The 22151-nt window shown below is 42.7% G+C and overlaps 2 protein-coding genes across 2 annotated transcripts; one reads left to right on the forward strand and one right to left on the reverse strand.

Annotated features, from left to right (window-relative positions):
• Window positions 1–1113: 1113 nt before the first annotated feature.
• On the reverse strand, window positions 1114–15257 carry LOC117347555 (indolethylamine N-methyltransferase-like). The gene is made up of 4 exons (XM_033918645.1): window positions 15180–15257; window positions 11823–11985; window positions 5464–5671; window positions 1114–1695 (listed from the first exon to the last, which is right to left on the reverse strand). Exons 2-4 carry the CDS (start codon window positions 11968–11970, stop codon window positions 1254–1256), a joined length of 798 nt encoding a protein of 265 aa, XP_033774536.1. The 5' UTR covers window positions 11971–11985; window positions 15180–15257; the 3' UTR covers window positions 1114–1253.
• A 481-nt stretch (window positions 15258–15738) lies between these two features.
• LOC117347493 (indolethylamine N-methyltransferase-like) lies at window positions 15739–20692 on the forward strand. Its single transcript, XM_033918516.1, has 3 exons — window positions 15739–15984; window positions 17428–17635; window positions 20205–20692. Exons 1-3 carry the CDS (start codon window positions 15831–15833, stop codon window positions 20641–20643), a joined length of 801 nt encoding a protein of 266 aa, XP_033774407.1. The 5' UTR covers window positions 15739–15830; the 3' UTR covers window positions 20644–20692.
• The last annotated feature ends 1459 nt before the right edge of the window (window positions 20693–22151 follow it).

Raw genomic sequence — 22151 nt, forward strand, 5'->3', positions numbered from 1 at the left:
CAGCTATTTTCTCTGTAAACGCTTGGAATCAGCGATTTCTCTATGTAGGCTGATGTAATTTGGGGAGGGGGGGAGGAGCCAGCAAGCTAAAAACTGCGAATAATCCAAACCGCGATTGCTGAAACCGCAAATACGGAGGGAGAAGTGAAGAATATATATTGACACTTTGTATTACCATCTGTAAAAATGCCTCTACTTTGCAAATATCAAACATATAGGTATTTGGGAAAAGTGAAAGAATGTGGGCCAGTGTTCTGGAATACATTGTTTGAATTGTTCGCAATGATTTATCTTATTCTGGTTTATTGTAGTCTAATGTAAATTAGATAATTATCCCCTTCCTTTACTGACGCATAGCGCGGGTTTGAGCGCCAGCAGCGGCGGTAACCGCTCCGATGATCATATGAGCGTCAGAGCAGTTACCGCCACTGCCGGCGCTAAAACCCGTGCTACGCATTAGTAAAGGAGGGGGATAATTATCTAATGCATGGTTCATCATATGGTGATTTTAAGTATTTGTAACAATAGAGTTATATTGTATACTTTGATTTGTAAAGTTTTGCCCTTTGTTATAATTATGCACCACTTAACACCATTGTCAGTAGCGGTCAATCAAAAATAATAAATCCAATCCAACAAAAATGATTTTCTAACAAACAAACCTGTCAGTATACAGAGGCAGACATGTGGGATATCAGTCTTAGAATGCTGGATAATAATGGACATAGCAAATGTTCTCAAAAGGATCTCAAAAAACAAAAGGAATTGACCCCAAAATATCCACAAAGAAGAAAATCCAGAAAAAAACAAAAAAACTCTGTGGAGTGACGATGCTCCTAAATGGACTTTATTTGAAAGTGTCAAAGTTCCAAAGGTACACTGAAATCATCCACATAAAAATAAATCATCCACATAAAAGCCTTAAAGGACCTAGTCCGCTAGGGATACAGGACCCAACACGGTCCATGTTTCGACAAAAAGTCTTCTTCACGGGTCCCTGGGGGTCCTATAAAGGTGAATACGTGGGAAACAATTGTCGAAACGCAGACCATGTTGGGCCCTGTATCCCTAGTGGACTAGGTCCTTTAAGGCTTTTATGTGGATGATTTATTTTTATGTGGATGAAATTATTTTATGTGGATGATTTCAGTGTACCTTTGGAACTTTGACACTTTCAAATAAAGTCCATTTAGGAACATCGTCACTCCACAGAGTTTTTTTGGTTTTCTCAACAGGAACTCAACATGTGCTCTTTATTCAGACTTATCATCTCCCTGTTTATATGCTAGAAGGAAAAATATTGCAGAATGATCAGAGATTTCTTTCTTTCTTTCAGCCACAGGAATCACCTCAAACTCCTTAATGACAAAATTAATTTCAGAGAGAACTTTGCGAAGAAACACATCATCAAAAGCCAGAGAGAAAAACTTTTTTTGGCCTACTAAATAAAAGCTGCAGTTTAAGACGCCACAAATAACCAGGTGCCCCCTAATTTTTAACAGTGATGCAACATTTTTTAAGGCATGGCGCAAGGCTTCCAGATCTTTACATGCAGCTTCCAAACACAATGAAGTGACCACACAGTCAGCCTGGGGGAGGGTCACAGGGTCAACAGGGTTGGTCTTCATAATGTCACACTTCAGAACCTTACTGACCGTTCTTCTTATCTTCTCTTCCTTTTCTGCCCAGCTTTGCCTGGAATATTAATGACCGCCAGTGAGAACATGACCACAACAGCAAGAAGTGGGACAGCATTAGCAACAACTGACTAAATGATGCCAGTCTTGAGACCATGGTACTCTGGAAGTTGATAGTGATTTATTCCTTCTACTGGCTAAGAAGATCTATTCTGTACATGCCTACCAGTAAGACAAAGGCTGCTACTCAAGGCTAGTACGTCCATATTTGAAATTGGAACTGCTTGCTTTAAGTCCGGGACCTATCTAATGTTTCTGAATACCACCATTCACCTGCTGGTTTTGAAACCCTGGTCACAGATGAAAATTATAAGTATGCACGGAAGGTATAGCTTTCACAAGGTCTCTTTGCAGCAAAGTACGTGGCTACATTTGAACCCGTGTCTTCCAAATTCTTAAAGAGCAACTACATGGATAGGGTTGCCAGATTTCCTCTTTGAAAAAAAGAAGGCATCGGGCCTCGCCCCATTCTGCCCCTGGCTCTGCCCTGTTCCTCCTCCAACCCCTCCCCTACACAAACCTCCCTGAACTCGAAGGCCGCATTTGGAAGCCTTCGCGCATGCGCGGATATTGACGCAATGGTCACATGCATGCGCATACGAGTATGATGTCATCATGGTGGTGGCCACACATGCGCTAAGGTTTCCAGGCATGGCCTCTGAGCTCAGGACTTCCAAAATCCAGACAAACTGCCGGGTTTTGGAAATCCCTCAGGGCGCCCAGACAATCCACTAAAAAGAGGACATGTTCGGGTTTCCCAGGACATCTGGTAATTCTATACATGGATAGCTTCTCTTTGAAAATTTATCAATATTTAAGGGTTAAAGTATCAACATGGGCTGCTCTTAAGAGCCATGGGCTATTTTACCACTAACTCATTTTATTTTAGCACAGGTCCCATTTTATGCGGTGAGACCTTTCACCTCATATTCAAAGTGACTTAACCAGGCAAGAGAGGTTTCTGCCCAATTAAATGACTTGTTTCTACCTAAGCGCTGATATTCAGCAGCAATTAACAAGAAAATACCTTTAAATGTTACAACCACTATTTTCTCTAAGCCAGTGGTCTCAAACTCGCGGCCTGCCAGGTACTATTTTGAGGCCCTCGGTATGTTTATCACAATCACAAAAGTAAAATAAAACAGTTTCTTGATCATATGTCTCTTTAGCTATAAATTACAATATTATTTTTAAGATTTAGCCAAAAGGAAAGATTTATAAACTATAAAGTTTTACCTCATGCAAAATTGTCATTTCTTTAATAAGACATTAATTATTTTTTCTGAGGCCCTCCAAATACCTACAAATCCAAAATGTGGCCCTGCAAAGGGTTTGAATTTGAAACCACTGCTCTAAGCCCAGCAGGAGACCTTCACCTACAGTCCTGCCAGTAGAGGGTGCTGTTTCACTATCACATTTACAGTTTTGAGGGACAGGCAAGATCTGCAAGATATCCAAGAACCTGCTTGTTCCTAGTGATTGAACGCACAATATTGAAGCACCATCCCCCACTGGCAGCAATTCAACTGGAGGACTCCCACTCAGCTCAGAGGGAGCAGTGATGATCACTAACCAGCTCTGAACTGTCAGGCTGGTGCTAGGGTGGTTCATGGGAAAAACTTGGATGGAGCCAATCAGTGATGTAGCGAGGGTGAGTGGCGCCTGAGACAGTGGCATTCCTCCGCCGTGCCCCCCCAATTCCTTCCCAACCCCCCTGCCATGTGCACACACCCCTTCCTTTTCCCAGTAACTTTTTAATTTTCCAGGCATGAGCAACATTACGAACTTGTTGCCCTCGTCATGTCGGCTATCCCTCTGACATCACTTCCTAGGAGCGGGGGCCTGGAAGTGTCAACAGAGAGAGACGACTCTGACGCGGGGCCAGCAAGTTCGTAATGCTGCTCACTCAGGGAAAATTAAAGAGGTATAAGGGAAGGGGCGCGGGTGCAACAGTGGGGATTGGGAAAAAGCGGGAAGGTAGAGAGGAGGACAGGTGCCAGCGCCCCTACCAAGACCGCGCCCGGGGCAGACTGCCCTCCCCTTTACTACGGCACTGGAGCAAATACTTAATTGGTTAGCAACAATAGTCACACCACTAACTTGTTAAGTAAGTGGCTAAAGTTAGGCTGTCATGTTCTTATTCAGAAAATAAAATGTCAAAAAAAGAACAGCTCTGTTAGCTGTTTCACTAAGCCAGGGGTAGGAAATTCCGGTCTTTGAGAGCCGGAGCCAAGTCAGGTTTTCAGGATATCCACAATGAATATGTATGAGATGGATTTGCATGCACTGCCTCCTTGAGATGCAAATCTATCTCATGCATATTTATTGTGGATATCCTGAAAACCTGACCTGGCTCTGGCTCTCAAGGACCGGAATTGCCTACCCCTGGACTAAGCAATACTGTGTAACTTCATGGCATGTCTCCTAGTCTACTACTACTACTACTATTTATTATTTCTATAGCGCTGAAAGGCGTATGCAGCGCTGTACATTCTATGGGGCTTATTTTAAAAAAAAAGATAGATGTCCAAAAGACAGAATAAACTATTTATTTATTATTTATTTATTCAATTTTCTATTCCATTCTCCCAGGGGAGCTCAGAATGGTTCACATGAGTTTATTAAGGTACTCAAGCATTTTTCCTTGCCTGTCCCAGTGGGATCACAATCTCTTTAATGTTCCTGGGGCAATGGGGGGATTAAGTGACATGCCCAGGGTCACAAAGAGCTGCTTGGGTTTGAACCCACAACCTCAGGGTGCTGAGGCTGTCAAGACGTCCAAGTGGGCATTTTTAAAACTGACTTTCTAAATGTCTAGTGGGCAGGGCCAGATTAAAGGGTAGGCCCAGTAGGCACATGCCTTGGGCCTGAAAACATCAAAGGGGCCCACCGGTGTGGTACTATGACCAGGGCCAGCATTAGGGGAGGGCAAACAGGGCAGCTGCCCTGGGCCCCACAGCTCCAGGGGCCCCCATGGTGCAGGCATCTCTTCTCCTTGTTGGGGGCATCTCTACCCTTTGTCGGGCCATCTCCCTCCCTTCCTCTCACCTTCATGGCACTTTTGGAAACCAGAGGGGCCCTGAAAATGCAGCCATTCTCACTAGTTGCATGTGGCTGCCCTGAAGCATTTCCTCTGACACGATCCGGTGGAAACAGGAAGTTACATCAGAGGAGATGCTTCAGTGGTGATGCATCAGGGCCCCTATGAGAGAGAAAACTTTGTGGCGCTTTAGGTTTATTGTGTGGAGAAAGAGGGGGGGGGGCAGACGCTGGATGGAAGTGGGGGAATGGTGAAAGAGGGGAGCAGATGCTCAAAGGAAATGGGGAGGAAAGAGAGGGGAGCAGATGTAAGGGAGGGTAAAAGAGGGGAGCAGATGCTAGAAAGAAGTGGGGAGGAGAGAGAGGCGAGCAGACCCTGGATGAAAGTAGGAAGGGGAGAGAGATAGGGGAGCAGATGCTAGAAGGAAGTGGGGGGGGGGGAGTGAGAGAACGGGCAGATGCCGGAAGAAAATGGGGAGGAGAGAGAGGAGAGCAGATGCTGAATGGAAGTGGTAAGGAGAGAGAAAAACAGGGCACATGCTGGATTGGGGGAAGAGGATAGAGTTAGATACTGGAAGGGGTAAGGGAAAAAGGTGCAGCTGGTATTTTTCATACAGATATAGTATAGCCCATATCTTACTAGAATTGTGCATGATATATGCTCAATGGGAAGACATTAGAATTGAAAATATTTCTAGAAAACTCATTCTTCCCACCATGTACACACCTGTTACTTTCCAGCTCACAAACAAAATTCCCAATTGGTGCCCAGTCAAATATTCCTGGTGCCTTTTTTAACCATCTCTCATACTCTTGACGGTTCTTGTCTGTGAAATCTGTGACAATGATCTCCTTAAAGACCTCACAGGCGGACATGATCTGGTAAATGGAGGGACCAGAACCAACATCAATCAAGATGTTTCCTGCCACACAACCTACAGGCAAAAGAGAGTACAGCTTTTAATACACCAGTATCCTATCTCGTATGAAAGGCACTTCTTTTAAAATGTTATTAATAGGACAAACTATGCATGATTTAGTCTTTGAAAATCTCAGTTACTTGGTCATGTGTGAGAATAGAAATCAATCTAAAACCAAAATGGCTTCTGCAAATTATGTACTGTGTGTGCCACCCTGTACTGTATTGTGAGATTTCTTGAAAAGGGTTATTTCTTTCTTCTGGGAGCATATGACTCAATTTATCTCTCTGCCTCACCAACTGTCCCTTTACACTTCCAGGGACAGACCTTGGCTTTTACTCTTGCTTGTAAATTCAAGTTTCAAGAATAATTCTTTTTCTCCAGCATTATATTGGACTATCATTGCTACCCAACACTTCCTCTTTGATGCTTCCTCATATCTTCCCATTCTGGTCTCTTGTTCTTATATAGCAATCCCATTTCACCTATCCAAGTAATAGCTTCCAGAGAATTTATATTGATATTCATTTAGAGATGTAACAAGAACCTATAATTTAGGTTTAGTGTAAATTTTGTAAATAAGTAGAGTTGGCCCCCTTGCCTACAGAGGTTACATTTTATATGGAAGGTTGGGGCAATTACATTTGTAGCAGGACACCACAATCTTCCCACTATGCTCAGAATGAAGATTCTGGAGTCCCTGGAGTATGATTTCATGGTGGTTGGGACTCTCTATCTGTCTCTTGCAGTTGATACTTTAGAATCTAAACCACAATTTTGAATGAGGTAAAACTCTTTATAGTTTATAAATCTTTCCTTAATTGCTTCTGATAATTTCAGCTATACACAGCTGAAAGCAGTGCAACATGCAGAAAGTGAAAAACGATCTAAACTTCACTTTCTGCATGTTGCACTGCTTTCACCTGTGAATAGCTGAAATTATCAGAAGCAATTAAAGAAAGATTTATAAACTATATTGAGTTTTACCTCATGCAAAGTTGTCATTTCTTTAATAAGCCATTCACCTATTTTTTTCTACAAATCCAAAATGTGGCCCTGCAAAGGGATTGAGTTTGAGACTGCTGAGTTAGAGTGAGATATGGGCCTGGGTCCCCTTCTCTGTAGTTCACTGCACTGATTACTAGGATATAAGTTTTCTGTAATGTTGCATTATTGCAGAAAAACATCTAAATCATAAATTCGCCCTAATCCCACCCATAAAATGCCCCTTCCATGCCCCCTTGAGATTTAGGTGCACTGACGACAAACAGCATAGAAACCCAGCTGAAAATGTGTTTTAGAAATGACAATGTGGATGTTTTAGCAAAAAAATATCAAAATGCCACTTTTTGCTATTTTTTGGACGTTTTTCTCTTTTGAAATTGAGCCCCCTAGTAAAATAGTACATGATGGCAGATAAAGAGTCCTAATACAATATAAGCTGAATATCAAAAATATATGTAAACACCCAAAGATATTCAAATATCAATAATTTTATCAGAAATCTATGAAGGCAGGTTCCTACCATGGAGAAAAAGACCTCAGTGTTTCATGGGGGTCAGTCCTCTAGAGCAGTGGTTCCCAACCCTGTCCTGGAGGACCACAAGGCCAGTCGGGTTTTCAGGATAGCCCTAATGAATATGCATGGAGCAGGTTTGCATGCCTGGCACCTCCATTATATGCAGATCTCTCTCATGCATATTCATTAGGGCTATCCTGAAAACCTGACTGGCCTGGTGGTCCTCCAGGACAGGGTTGGGAACCACTGCTCTAGAGGACTTTGAAGCAGTTGCTCTTTTTCAAAGAAATTCCCCTGAAGCAGCATATTGGCGAAACAGGGCCTGTCGGGAATAATGAGATGAGTCTTTAAATTCAACGGGAAATTGAACTGGGAAAGTGTATTTAAACCTGACAACGGAGCAGTGGAGATCTTGATTATCAGAAGACATATTGAAGATAAGTGCAGGTTTTTCTACATGCTTGCTTCTATATGCTTGCTGTTATGTGCTTTTGAATGATTCTGTTAATATAACAATTTTGAAAACACGGAGTTTTTTTTACGACCAAGGATGTGTTTTCTATGACAATTTAGAATTTGTCATAGTAGTTTCTTGGATTGACCCCCCATGAAACACTGAGGTCTTTTTCTCCGTGGTAGGAACCTGCCTTCATAGATTTCTGATAAAATTATTGATATTTGAATATCTTTGGGTGTTTACAGATAAAGAGTCCTTCCAGCCTACCCAACAGTCATATGCATTATTAATTCATGATTACATTGTCTTTCTTTGACATTTCTGGGAAATAGACCATAGAAGTCCGCCCAGTACGGTATGTCTTGAAGTAGTAATTGTTGATTTTGCAAGGGCCATTTACCCTGTCTTTATACTGTGTGTTCAATCAAGTTTTTGTGTTTGCATTTCATTTGTTTAAATGGTAATACTAATAAAGATATGAAAGCAACAATAAATTGATCCCAAGGCAAACCTGAAAAGCATGCATCAGCTTGTACAGAGAAAGGCAGATTTCGCCTCCAGCTACCTTACAACTGAATTGAGTAAGCAGGTAAAACTATGTGAGTCAAATAATAAACCTGCCACTCTTCTCTTTTAAAAGATTGATTTGTACATAGTTCTGGAGTTTGTTGCCAGAGGATGTAGTAACAGTAATTAACATAGCTGGATTAAAAAAAGCTTTGGACAAGTCACTGGAGGTAAAGTCCTTAATCTGCTATTGAGACAGATATGGGAGAAGCCATTCTTTTCCAAGAAATACTTCTCATAAAAATATTTTTAACATTTTTAATGAATCCCTTTTCTTGCTGTCAGAAGGCACATTATCCTGACAAGTTGATCTATTTCATGTTATTGTAATTATTTTAACTACTAATAAAAGGAGGAAAAATGCTTCAGATCCCCATATGCTGCCAGTATATTTACTTGCAGGCTATACTAGAAAGGGAGAGCACCTCATAGGCTGAGAAACCTCCTTAATTGACTTATTCCTGCACATCAGAAAATTTTTTGATAGATTGTTTCAAAGATATTCAACTAATGTCCAAAAATCCAAGGCACTTTACAAACTTTGAAAACTGATATGCATAATAGCTTTAAAAAGATAAACTTATCTTGTCATCGTTGTTCATTAACTCTGAAACTTTGGGCTCCTTTTATCAAGCTGCGGTAGGCGGTTAACACACGGAATACTGCGCGTTCAACCGCCTGCCATGCTAGTCGCTAACGCCTCCATTGACGAGGCGTTAGTTTTTTGGCGTGCCGCAGGGCATTAGCGCGTGATGAAATGTCCAACGCGCTAACCCCCGTAGCGCACCTTGATAAAAGGAGCCCTTTCTATCGATCTCTGCTCCCGGTCTACCGCCGACTAAAACTAGCCAGCGTTTCGCCGTAGGCTGCATCAGGGCAAGGAACCACAATATACCTCACAAAATCAAAGAAAACAGAGATTAACATTGCCAACAGTTAATCTCTGTTTTCTTTTATTTTTTTGAGGTATATTGTGGTCCCTTGCCCTAATGCAGCCTACGGCGAAACGTTGGCTAGCCTTAGTCGGCGGTAGACCGGGAGCAGAGATTGATACAAAGTTTCAGAGTTAATGAACAACGATGACAAGATAAGTTTATCTTTTTAAAGCTATTATGCATATCAGTTTTCAAAGTTTATAAAGTGCCTTGGATTTTTGGACATTAGTTGAATATCTTTGAAACAATCTATCAAAAATTTTTCTGATGTGCAGGAATAAGTCAATTAAGGAGGTTTCTTAGCCTATGAGGTGCTCTCCCTTTCTAGTATAGCCTGCAAGTAAATACACTGGCAGCATATGGGGATCTGAGGCATTTTTCCTCCTTTTGGCCCCCTTTTATTAAACTGCACTAGCGTTTTTTAGCACAGGGAGCCGTGCTGAATGCCTCACGCTGCTCCCGACGCTCACAGGAACTCTATGAGCATCGGGAGATGCGCACAGCATTCAGCGCGGCTCCTGGCGCTAAAAACCGCTAGAACGGTTTAGTAAAAGGGAGCCTTTGGGCTCCTTTTACAAAGGTGCGCTGGCGTTTGTAGCGCACACACCGGATTAGCGTGCCCTACCCGAAAAACTACCACCTGCTCAAGAGGAGGTGGTAGCGGCTAGCACGCGGCATTTTAGCGCACGCTATTCCGCATGTTAAGGCCCTAATGCCCCTTTGCAAAAGGAGCCCTTTATTAGTAGTTAAAATAATTACAGTAACATGAAATAGATCAACTGGTCAGTTTAATAGGTCTTCTGACATCAAGAAAAAGGGTTCGATAAAATTGTTAAAAATATTTTTCTGAAAGGTATTTCTTGGATACATAATAATTAGTTCTCTCATCACTATATCTGTCTATATTTTTTTGCTTGAAAGCCATTGTTTTCCCTGAGATCAGTAGCATGGAATCTTGCTACCCTTTGGGATTCTGACAAGTATTGTGACCTGAATTGGAAATAGGATTAGACGATCCACTGGTCTGACCCAGTATGGCGATTCTTATGTTCTAATGCCCTGTGTTATTAGTTTGTAATAATAGATGATGCCGATTCTCCAGCCTCCCCAGCTATTTCTATCCACAATGCTAAGGATATAACTAAGCTGCCAGTCACAGGAGTATATGTTTATCTTTATTGGTATGTAATATACAGTATTATCTTTCAATAGGAGCGATCAAAGTTGTATACAAATAAAACCTCAAAAGAGAGAAGACTAACCCCCACTTCTACAAAGCTGCGCTAGCAGCTGCCGTGCGGCAATAGCCCCGAAGCCCTTTAAATCTCTACGGGCTTTGGGGCCGTTACCGCGCGGCTTTGTAGATGAGGGGGTATAAATTCTACAGATCTAAAACATACCTTGGAATCCCTATGGGTAGAAATTCCATGTATAAAGGGAAAAAGGATAGTGGTAGGAGTGTACTACCATCCACCTGGCCAAGATGAACAGACAGATGCTGAAATGTTATCAGAAATTAGGGAGGCTAATAAACTGGGTAATACAGTAATTAAGAGTGATTTCAATTACCCTGATATTGACTGGGTAAATGTAACATCTGGGCATACTAGAGAGGTAAAATTCCTTGATGAAATCAAGGATTGCTTTATGGAGCAGCTGGTTCAGGAACCAATAAGAGACAAAGCAATTCTAGACCTAGTCCTATGTAGAGCTTATGATGTGGCTCTGGCTGATTAAATCGGTGATGGGCAGCCAACCACCAATATTCAGAGGCACTAAGCTGGGCAGTGCTGCTGACCATTGGCTCTGACTAGCCACCCAAAAAGTGGGCTGGTCAGGGCAGGCCAGGGGGTGGTGCTGGGGAGGAGACGGGGCTTATGTGGACACTGGCGCTGCTAGACTACACAGCACTGTACATTAAATAGGCTTATGTAGTACACTTCGCCCTCAGTATTTGCAGGGGATAGGGGCAGAGCCGGACTGCGAATTGAGAAAAACCGCAAATAACTTCTGGTCCAGCTCTGACCCACCCCCGCCTCTCTCCCGCCTTCCCCTTGGCATCCCGGCCTTACCTGGTGGTCTAGCAGGCTTTCGAGACAGTAGCGATCTTCCTATGCTCCTGCCCCGTGCGGATCGCCAATAGGAAATGACTGCCGTGAGTTCCCTTAGTCTCTCAAGACTACAACGGAAGCTCACGGCAGCCATTTCCTATTGGCGAGCTACACGGGGCAGGAGCGTAGGAAGTTTGCTCCTGTCCCGAAAGCCCACTAGACCACCAGGTAAGGCCGGGATGCCGGGAGGAAGGCTGGTAAACTATGGGGTTCCCCCCCCCAAAAAAAATAAATCATGAATATGTGAAACCGCAAGTGTTGAAACCACAAATGGGGAGGGGGAAGTGTATGTCCATCCTTACTACTAGGCTCTACAATCCCTTCCTCTCCTTCAGAGATCCTCTGTGCTTGTGCCATGCTTTCCTGAATTCAGATGCAGTCTTAGTCTCCACTAGGAGGCCATTCCGTACATTTACATCCCCCCACCCCCTTCTATTTATGAAGACATATTTCCTTAGATTACTCCTGAGTCTATCCCCTTTCACGGTCAATCTATGTCCCTTCATTCCAGAGTTTTGTTTCACTTGAAAAAGGCTACTACTCTCCTGTGAGGAGAAATATCAAATTGGTAACATACCTGGCTTAAAGGTTTCAGACATCTTTTTCAGGACAAAGGACAAAAAATATTTGTCCACAAATGCTCCAGATGTGGTATTATAGTACGTGTTTAGGTAGTCGGTAGGATCAAAATCTTTCTGGTAGTAATCTCCGCCAGTGAAATCCATTGTCCTGTTTCAAATCTGCAAATATAACAAAATTCACTGTTCCGTGTCTTTATATAACCAAAGGCAACTGCCGTAATTTAACTCTAACAGGAAAGAGAAAAGTTGGCAGAAGGGCATACTTTTAAAATTGTTGAACTACCATTAATCATGTTGGATAAGCATAATAAAAAGAACAGAAAAGAATCTGGCACTTTAGTTTCCTCCAAACTTCAAAAGAAAATTTGCTAAATCTAATAATTGTGGATAATTGAGGCTTAGGGAGGGGTGCTGTTCTAAAAAGTAAGCATTTATACATTTACGGTATACATCCAATACACACACAAATGACTCGAATACTAGCAGCATATGTATGTATGTGTACACATACATGAGGAAATGTCAAAAATCCACCTAAGTGCCACTGTTCCCTCTAAGCCAGTGGTCTCAAACTCACGGCCCTGGGGCCACATGCGGCCCGCCAGGTACTATTTTGAGGCCCTCAGTATTATAAAGAATGATTATTTATGGAAAACTTGTGCCTTGAGTGTCCGGCGGTCGCTTCCGCAACCACTTTCAGCTCTCACCTCCTCCAGCACTGGACACATGCACATGCTGCACTGTCTCCAATGGTTACCTTACATTCTGGAACATTGCCCGCCTCACTGCTGTAACCTCACGCAAGCACTTTCCTGCATCTGTACACGACTGTCCTCTCCACTCCACCTCACAATCGCGTACAGAGGTGGACTACAGATGTTGATTTCAGATAGTCCACATTTTGGATTTGTAGGTACTTACCTCGTGCAAAGTTGTCATTTCTTTAATAAGACATTAATTATTTTTTTCTGCGGCTCTCCAAGTACCTACAAATCCAAAATGTGGCCCTGCAAAGGGTTTGAGTTTGAGACCACTGCTCTAAGCTGAGCAGGAGTCCTATAGGGGGCTGTGCTAAATACTGTGTTTTCAACTACTAGGGACAGGAAGGGGGAAGGGGATTGGGATTTGATATACCACTTGGACAAGGTGTATTAAGCAGTTTACAATCAGGTACTCAAGCATTTAAGGTTCCATGGAGTCCTGCAGAGCTTACCTTCTCTCACTATTGAAGGTTTTATAATGAAACAGCTCTCGACGCTCATAGGCTCCCTGCGCTAAAAAACGCTATTGCGATTTAGTAAAAGGGAGCCAAAGTGCAAAATATAGACAGCAGATATAAATTCTCAAAATGGACACATTTTGATCACTAAATTGAAAATAAAATCATTTTTCCTACCTTTGTTGTTTGGTGATTTCATGAGTCTCTGGTTGCACTTTCTTCTTCTGACTGTGCATCCAATATTTCTTCCCTTCTTTCAGCCTCCTGTATGCTTCCTCTCCTCCAGACCTCATTCTCTCCCCCAACTTTTTCTTTCTTTCTCCCTGCCCCCTTCTTTCTTTCTGTCTCCCTGCCTCCCTTTCTTTCTCTCTCTCTCCCTGCCCCATTTCTTTCTGACTCCCTGTTCCCCCTTTCTTTCTGTTTCCCTTCTTTCTTTGTCTCCTTGCCCCCCCTTCTTTCTATCTCCCTGCCTGCTCCCTTTCCTTCTTTCTCCCTGTCCTCCCCCAAGCCACTAGGTTTGCCACCGCCGCCATCTGGGATCAGGCCCCCAAGCCACCGCTGCCCCAAGCTCTCCCTGTAGAAGCATTGCGCTGACCAGCATTCCACTCCCTGACATCAATTCTGACATTGGAGAGGATTGGCTGGCCCAGAACTTCCTCTCTGATGTCAGAATTGACATCGGGGAGCGGATTGCTGGTCGGTCCGATGCTTCTGCAGGGAGGGTGGTGGGGGACATCGGGGAGAGAAAGGCTGATCGGCCCGGTAGATCAGGAAGGCAATACGAGTCTATCACAGAGCCCGGGATGGGCTCTGCGATCGATTTGCGTTGCCTTCTCGATCTACCGGTCAATCATGATCAACGTATTGGGCACCCCTGCTGTATTGTATCAGGGATGAAGTATCTTACTTCATAAAGGTAAGTTTACTTTTTGGACTCACTTGTCCAGTGAGTGCTCAACAGAGTTAATAATTGCTCTGACCTATCATCAACTGATAAACATAGAAAAATGATGGAAGATAAAGACCATATGGCCCATTAAGACTGCTTAGCCATACTACCTACTATCCCTTCCTCTCCCATAGAGATTGTATGTACTTGTCTCATACTTTCTCGAATTCAGATACAGTCTTTGTCTCCACCACCTCCATTGGGAGGCTATTCCATGTGAGAGACAGGCAGATCTCTTGGGATCTACCTGTTTCTTGTAAAAGTGTTATCCTCCCACTTCAGGAACACTGGTGGTGGACTCTCACCATTTTAAAACTGCTTAGTGGTAACCCTGATGGTGAAAGGGGAATGGGCAATTAGGAATTTATCAAGCTGCGTTAGAACCTCATCTGCTCCTTAACATGACTTCAAGGGCTGTAAAGCAGTTGTCTTTCCCTACTGCAGGTTACATAGTAATAAGATGCAGAATATGCAAATGCATACAAGGCAGCTCATTACTATGTAAAATTCAGAATATGACTTGCAGGGTGCACTGGATGAACACCAGATAAAAGCTGGCATTATATTATCATGCTGAAAGCATTGTGCCTCAAAGCCAAAGCCCAAAGCTCTTAGGAGACTAAAGGGCTGTGCCATTTCCCCCTCACCCCCTGATCAAGCCCCCCACCCCCAATCAAGCTCCCAGCCTTCCAAATGAATCCTCATCTCCCCAATTAAGCCTCCCATCCTTAATCAAGGCCCCAACCCTTGGTGACATCCACTCCCCCACCCCCATAGAGCACCTTCCCACCATCCTGAAAGACCTACCATGCATATCCATGGTGGTCTAGTGGTCTTTGGGAGGAGCAATCCGCAGTCACATTTGCCCTGCTGGAAATATTATAAAATTATGCCCTAGTATGAAATCTAATTAAGCATTTTGATAGGATTGTTGAAGGAGAGAAAGTGGTAGGATGATCCTAGTTGTTGAGTTTAATTATCAAAATCTTGGGAGAAGGGAACAAGGGGCCTGATTTGCAATTGAAGTGAAGGAGTTAAAAGGCTAAAGGTTTGCATGGGGGGGAGAGCAAGAGCCTTCCATATCCTTCCTTGATTAGTTAGCCTCCTCTAGTCTCTTTCTTCTCTTCTTAGGTTAAACTGAGCAGGTCTTGGGAAGCGCTGCTGTCCCTAGCTGGCATGACCTACCTGAGCACAAAGAAGCAGCTCCTCTTTAAGGATACTGAATCCTTCTGGGTTCCTGCAGCAACTTTGCAACTCTCCCTTTGGAAATCCACTAGACCCAGCCTAAGCAGGGCTTTAAGTAGTTCCCTTCAAAAGCCAGGAGGAGGCACCCACGCCCAACCTTCATTACCTCACTGTTTATGGGGTCATTTTAGGAGCATGAATTCTGGAATCTGTGATGTCTTGCTACATGTTCAAAGCCATTAATCAGGAGGCAATAAAAAAAATATATATCCTCAACAGTTGTATTAATATATTGCTAGAAGCATCTATATAGCACAAATCTTAAAGTATTTGTACAAAAGATAAAAAATAAGCAATCTTTGAGAGGGTTTTTTGACCTTTTTTTGTTTTCTTTTTCCTTTTTGCCAAGTGACTGTCAGAGGTTTTGAGAAGCTTCAGACTTTGTACCTCATTTCTTGCTATTTGGACTGCTGCTCTACTCCCTCATCCAGTGTTTGAGCCTTGGCCTACATCCACATCCAACTGTCGCCAATAATTATAAGAGCTCCTAGCCAGAACTTTAGTACTGTATAAGAACAGCTCAGCTGGGATGGTCTGTATTTGCCTGAACTGGGAAGCATATAAGAGCACCTAAAAATTTGAAAGAGCAAAATGGCGTCAGAGTTTACTAACAAGGATACCTATCAAATAAATTTTGACCCAAGAGATTACCTTGATATATATTATGGAGCAGAATCTGGTATGCTGGTGCATGATGGATTTCTTCAATTTGTACTGAGAAAACTGGCCCAGACTTTCTCTTCAGGTGGGTATTAATTTCTATCCATTGCAGCAGGAGCTGTATTTATAAAGAAGTTCTTTTGTATCTCTAAGCAACAGGATACTTATACGGTGCCTACTTATCAGGGTTGCTCTTAAATTTATGTGTTCTATTGGCTTCAAAACTCAAAATCTCTTTGAGCTTTGATCCTCAGAGAAAACAGTGTACTGTTCCTCACCTGCCCTCTCCTCTCTCTGCTAATGGGCATGAGATAAGGACCTATCTAACATCATGAGCAGGAGCAGTCCTGGCTTTGCGCTGTTGAATGCACAGACTTGTGGTTCCGATGTCTCCTCCTGCATGTGGAGGGGGGGGGGAGGAAACCAAAGCTGGAACAGCATGTCCCCCCAAAAAGGCATCCTCTTGCAACCTATTAAAAAAAGAACTCAACAGTGAGTTTCTGATCTAAAGAAGAAGGGTTACCTCAAAAGCTCATCATAAAATGCATTGAGTTAGTCCAATAAAAGGTATTATCTTATTTCCTTTGTTTTTAATTTTGTTTCTATATATTATCTTGAAAAGTGGACTAGCACAGCCACCACAACATTTCACTCAACACCGAGTTTGAAAGGATCATTAATTATGAGAAAAGCTGATACTGGTTTTATTTGGTAGTACTTTGATTTTGTTATCTTTAGAAATCTGATGATGTATATGATTATATAGGGCCCAATATTCAAAGCAATTTAAATGGCCAGGAGAGGCTCCTGCCTATTTAAATTTCTCAATCGGGGCTATCTAGGGATATTCTGTGGTAACCCCCTCTTCTGGCTGGAGCACACCCATCCTCCAGGCAGTGAAGGGGGGGGGAGTGGATTGGTTGCAGGGTCACAGCCCATATGTGGCCGTCGGCTCTACCAGTCCCCTGCTCTGGAACAGAAAATTGACATCAGAAGTGGCAAGGACCAGCAGAACCAACTGCCAGGCACATGTGGACGTGGCCCTGCGACCACTCCGTGCACCCCTCCCACACTACCTGCACCCTGGGCGGACTATCCCCACTGCCCCGCCCTTGGTACACTAGAGAATATTGCCTGCAGTTTTGTAAAATCCAGCTCTTACATATGTGAATGCTGGTGCTTAAATGCTTAGGTGAAAGGGGAACTGGTTGCTATTTTTATAATGTGTTCTTTGATAAAATGGCTGTTCACCCTGTACATGTGCAAATGGCACATGCATTTTCTGTATCCTTGTATGTAAATTATAGAAAGCCCTTTATAAAATACTTGTGAAATTGTGCATGTCAAGATTTGGACCACCTATGCAAAGTAAAGCTTCATGTGTGTGTGTATAGGTATGTATATGTGTGTGTGTGTATATATACAAAAGTTTAGATATATCCAGTGAGTGGCTTTTTATAAACCAGCAGGGGTTATAAATGCCAGAAATCCTAAATCTGCATTTCTTTATACGTAACTGTGCATGCAGGTAAAGTAAAAGGAGACCTCTTGATTGATATTGGCCCTGGACCTGCTATTTATCAGGAGCTATCAGCGTGTGAAGCCTTCAAAGAAATCATTGCTGCTGACTACACTGAACAAAACCGGCAATATTTTGAGAAGTGGCTGAAGAATGAGCCAGGGCTCTTTGATTGGACACCCATGGTGAAGACTGTCTGTGATCTGGAAGGGAAGAGGTATAGTAATGCTGACTGAACATTTAAAATTGCCTATTGCCACCCAATCGCCAATATTCAGTGACACTAAAGCAAGGACTGCCACTGAATATCACCTCTGACTGGCCCCCAGAAAAGTGGGTCGGTCAGGGGTGGGCAAGGGGCCAGTGTTGATGATGAGCAGGGACTTAGAGTGCCAGTGATATTCAGCCAAGGTCAGCATAAGCTCCTGGCAGCCAACCCATAAAATGTCAGCCCATCGTGGCCATGTTTTGCCCAATGACTTCAAGGGTAAATCAAGTTATTCTGATTGGTTGTACAAGATAAATAGATCCCTGTGTTGTTAATAACTGATAGGTATTCTTTTTATTGATGTCTTCAAAAGCATGAGGGCTGATTGTAATGAGACTGCCTCTGTTTTTCTTTCCAAGAAGTAAACATGGCAACACTGTGCTGGTTCTTTTGAAGCTCATAGATTGACGTTTCTGAACCTGCAGTTGGACTGCCGTAGTCTTCATTGTTGGGTCACAGTAAGAGGAAAAACTTTGTATGTTTCGTCATGGCATGACAAATTGTTTCGAGAACCATTAACAATCCACCAAAGAGTTCCACAAGGAAAGCAGGAGAGCAAAAACAAGGAGAACAACTGTGGAATTGAAGATCTTGATAGAGGCTTTATTAACCAGTTGTAGTATACATGATGCAATACATAGGCAACACAGTAAAAGAATTGTGGTATGGACCCAACAAGACCCATGTTTCGATCACAAAAGACCTTCTTCTGGGATCCTATGCCAGTGCACAATCTTATACTTAGTTTCAGTTCTTCATCTCCTTATCACCTTCTGTTTACTCTGGAGGTGACACACATTTTTTAAATCAAGTTTGTAATTGTTTGTCACTCCTTGGTGCACTGCTTGTACCACATCACGTATATAACACGTATGATATCATCCCTGTTCTTACAAATGTTTTTATTTTCAATCCCCTTTCGTACATTTGCATAGGACCCCAGAAGAAGGTCTTCTTCATCTGCTATAATGAACCCTATGAAGTTCTTCCTCTCACTGTGACCCAACAATGAAGACTAAGGCAGTCCAACTGCAGGTTCAGACACGTTGATACATGAGCTGCACAAGAACCAGCACAGCGTTGCCAGGTCTATTTCTTGGAAAGAAACCCTCCCCCCCCAAAAAAACAGAGGCAGTCTCATTACTTTTCAATCAGCCCATATCGGTGCTTCTATACTAAATATCATCAGCAATCTGAATTACCCCTGCTGCCACCATTGGGTGAAACATGGCCATGTTGAGTTATTTCTTTCATTGTTTATACAACATTTATTAAATATTGTTTTGACATCACAACCATCTCCTGTACTTTAGCTTGCATTTGATTCCTGTCATTTATGGAGGCCTTGCCAAACACAGAGACTCCATTAAGATAAGCAATTTTTGGACGTTACGGATGAGGAAAAATGTGCTTCTATACCCCATATGTATATGGAAACAACTTTCAAAAATCAATGCTCCCATTCTTCATGCACACTCTAATCACCTAATCTCCCGACATTGATCTTCTAGTTCCCCTAGCATCAGATTTGTCCTGGCAACAAACATATCTCTGATCACCCTACCTTGTGTCTTATCAGAGTCCTAATAATCCCTGGTGTCTAGTGGGAGCAGGGGGAATGTAGTGGGTTCAAAATGCCAACAAAGAATCAGGCTGCCAAATAAGGAAAACTTACCAGAACAATAAGAAACAAGAGATTTCTTCCTTCTATAAATTATATAGAGACTCCCGATTTCCATCATCCATAGAACTAATTAATAAATGGTCTCAAGAGCTCCAAATAGATCCTTCCACATTAGAATTGGGTAGATTCTGGTCAAAAGTTAATAGACCCTTGCTGTCGTCCAGTATGTCTCAATCGTTATTATTTCTTATGTGGCGTGCCATATGGACTCCATATAAAATGAAAAAGGCCAAATTAACACTCAGTGATCTTTGCTGGCATTGTCTAAATTCACAAGGTACTCTGTCCCATATGCTTTTTTCCTGCCCACACATTCAACTTTTCTGGGAACTAATATGGTCTACAATCTGCCCCATTTCTACATGTACTGCTGATTTGTCTTTTGACATTATTATTATGCGTTCACTACATCCATGCTTTTCGTATTGTTCATGTAATCATAAGTTGATAGATATCATGATCTCAGTAGGAATCCAACAAGTATTGCAATTTTGGAAAACGGCTTCTTTACTTAATTACACTTTTTGGTGGAATTCTATATGTTTGTTTAAGAGATATGAATGGCACATTACTGAGAAACTGCACTTATCTCAATCAAGATTTACTAGTAAAGTATTGCAACCCATTGACATTTATCTTCAAAAATTATAATTGTTCATTATTCTAACTGTATTACTATAATGGATATATCTGACTATTGATCATACATGTAAACTTTTGTGAACCATACATGTTTTCTCTTGTTTATGCTCGACAAAATCAATAAACAGATTGGACTAAGAAGCATGCTAAATACATTCTTGATTTATCTCCTTATATGTTCTCTTCTTTTAGTGGACAACTGACCGAAAAACAGGAGAAATTAAGAAGAACAGTTAAACAAGTTGTAAAATGTGATGTCACCAAGAGTCACCCAATGGATCCATTAGTACTGCCGAAAGCTGATTGTGTGCTTACTTTCGGATGCCTTGAATGTGCTTGCAGCGACCTAGACAGCTATCAGAACGCATTGAAGAATCTCTCATCCTTGCTCAAAATAGGAGGGCACATAGTAATCAGTGAGGTTCTTGGTTGTACCTCTTTCATATGTGGGAAAAAACGCTTCTCCTGCCTGACATTGGATGAAGCATTCATGAAGAAAGCTATCACTGAGACAGGTTTTGTCATTGAGGATCTGGAGGTTATTCACAGGGAGTACAACAAAGACCAGTTTGATATGTGTGATTACACATCCAGTATTTTCTTGGTTGCCCGTAAAGTGAAAGAAATTTAGTTAGGGGAGAAATAGCCAAAAAAAAGTATGAAAAACCCCTATGCAAATATATAAAGCCAATATTACCAGTAAAAATCCTTTTTCATTATTTGTCAGAGGCAATTTCACAAGCTGTCAAGCTCTTCTCTCAAAAGGATAGATTGGATTGTAGTGATATTTCACTAGTGTTTTGTGTTCAATACCCAGCACTTTTTTAAATGCTGGCCACCATGGAATTTTCATCTAATATAATAAAATGGTAGGACGCGCATGCGCACTAAAAAAATCGTGTTCCCTGATCCGTCGCGAAAACACGATTGCGCACGCGCAGGTTTTACGTCACCACTTGCTCGCGGCGACTTTCAAATAATAAAAAAAAAATTATACAGCTGCGGCGGCCTTCCTCACCGTGAATGGTAACGGCTCCTCTCTCGAACTGCACCAGGATCGAGAGAGGAGCTGCAGTGCCGGCTTTCAACTTAAAACAAACAAACAAAAAAAACCCAACTGGAAATCGGCGCTCTCACCCGTTCCCACTGTGCAAACCCCCCCCCCCCCCCCATGGGAGGATGCGCCGCAGCAAAGTGCTGCACAGGTACTGGAGGGGGAGAGACATATCGCTTCTGCACCGGTACAAACATCCCTCCAGCGTTGGCAGTCACTGCACGTTAAACAGGCTGCTTCGGGCTTTCTCCTGCAGTTGAGTCCCTTTGCCGCGTCACTGATGATGTCATCAATGACGCGACAAAGGGACTCAACTGCAGGAGAAAGCCCGAAGCAGCCTGTTTAACGTGCAGCGAGTGCCAACGCTGGAGGGAGGTTTGATATTAAAGTCATCTTGCTGGGAGGGTCGCAGAGTCAGCGGGGGTTGGGCTGGGAGGGGAGAGAAGCGTCTGCCTCGGGTGCTTCAGGCAGCAGCAGCATTTACAATTCGCTGCTGTTGCTGGCTTCAGGCCTTCCTCTCTGGCCGGTCCTGCCTAATTCCTGTTTTCATGAAGACAGGACCGGCCAGAGAGAAAGACCTGAAGCCAGCAACAGCAATGAATTGTGAATGCTGCTGCTGACCAATGAAGTAGTTAAATGAGGAAAGGGAGCAGAGGGGGAGAGAATGGCTTGGAGGAAAGGAGGAAGGTATGCCAGACCAAGGCAAAAGGAAGGAGGAGATGGAGAGAGGCCATATGGGACAGAGAGAGAGGGGGCGGACACTGGATGGAAAGAGAAGAGAGGGCAGTGAATGGAAGGGGCAACATAGAGGGTGAACAGTATTCTAGCACCCGTTAGATATCAGTCAGTGCAAAATATTGGGGTATAGGTTGGCCAGTGCTACTTAGCTGGGTAATGGTAATGGTGCTTGTATTCCACCAATTCCCTGGAAGCAGGTTCAAAGCAGCCAACATAACATTAAGATTATATGTCGAGTATAAAAGAGCTTAAAGGAAGAACTTTTTAAACAAATAAGTTTTCAAAGCCTTTCAAAGTAACAGGATGAGGTAATTCTCAACTCAGTTGGAACTGAGCATCCTGTAACT

Source organism: Geotrypetes seraphini, chromosome 13 (genome assembly GCF_902459505.1).
Source record: "Geotrypetes seraphini chromosome 13, aGeoSer1.1, whole genome shotgun sequence".
Classification (NCBI taxonomy): Eukaryota; Metazoa; Chordata; class Amphibia; order Gymnophiona; family Dermophiidae; genus Geotrypetes; species Geotrypetes seraphini.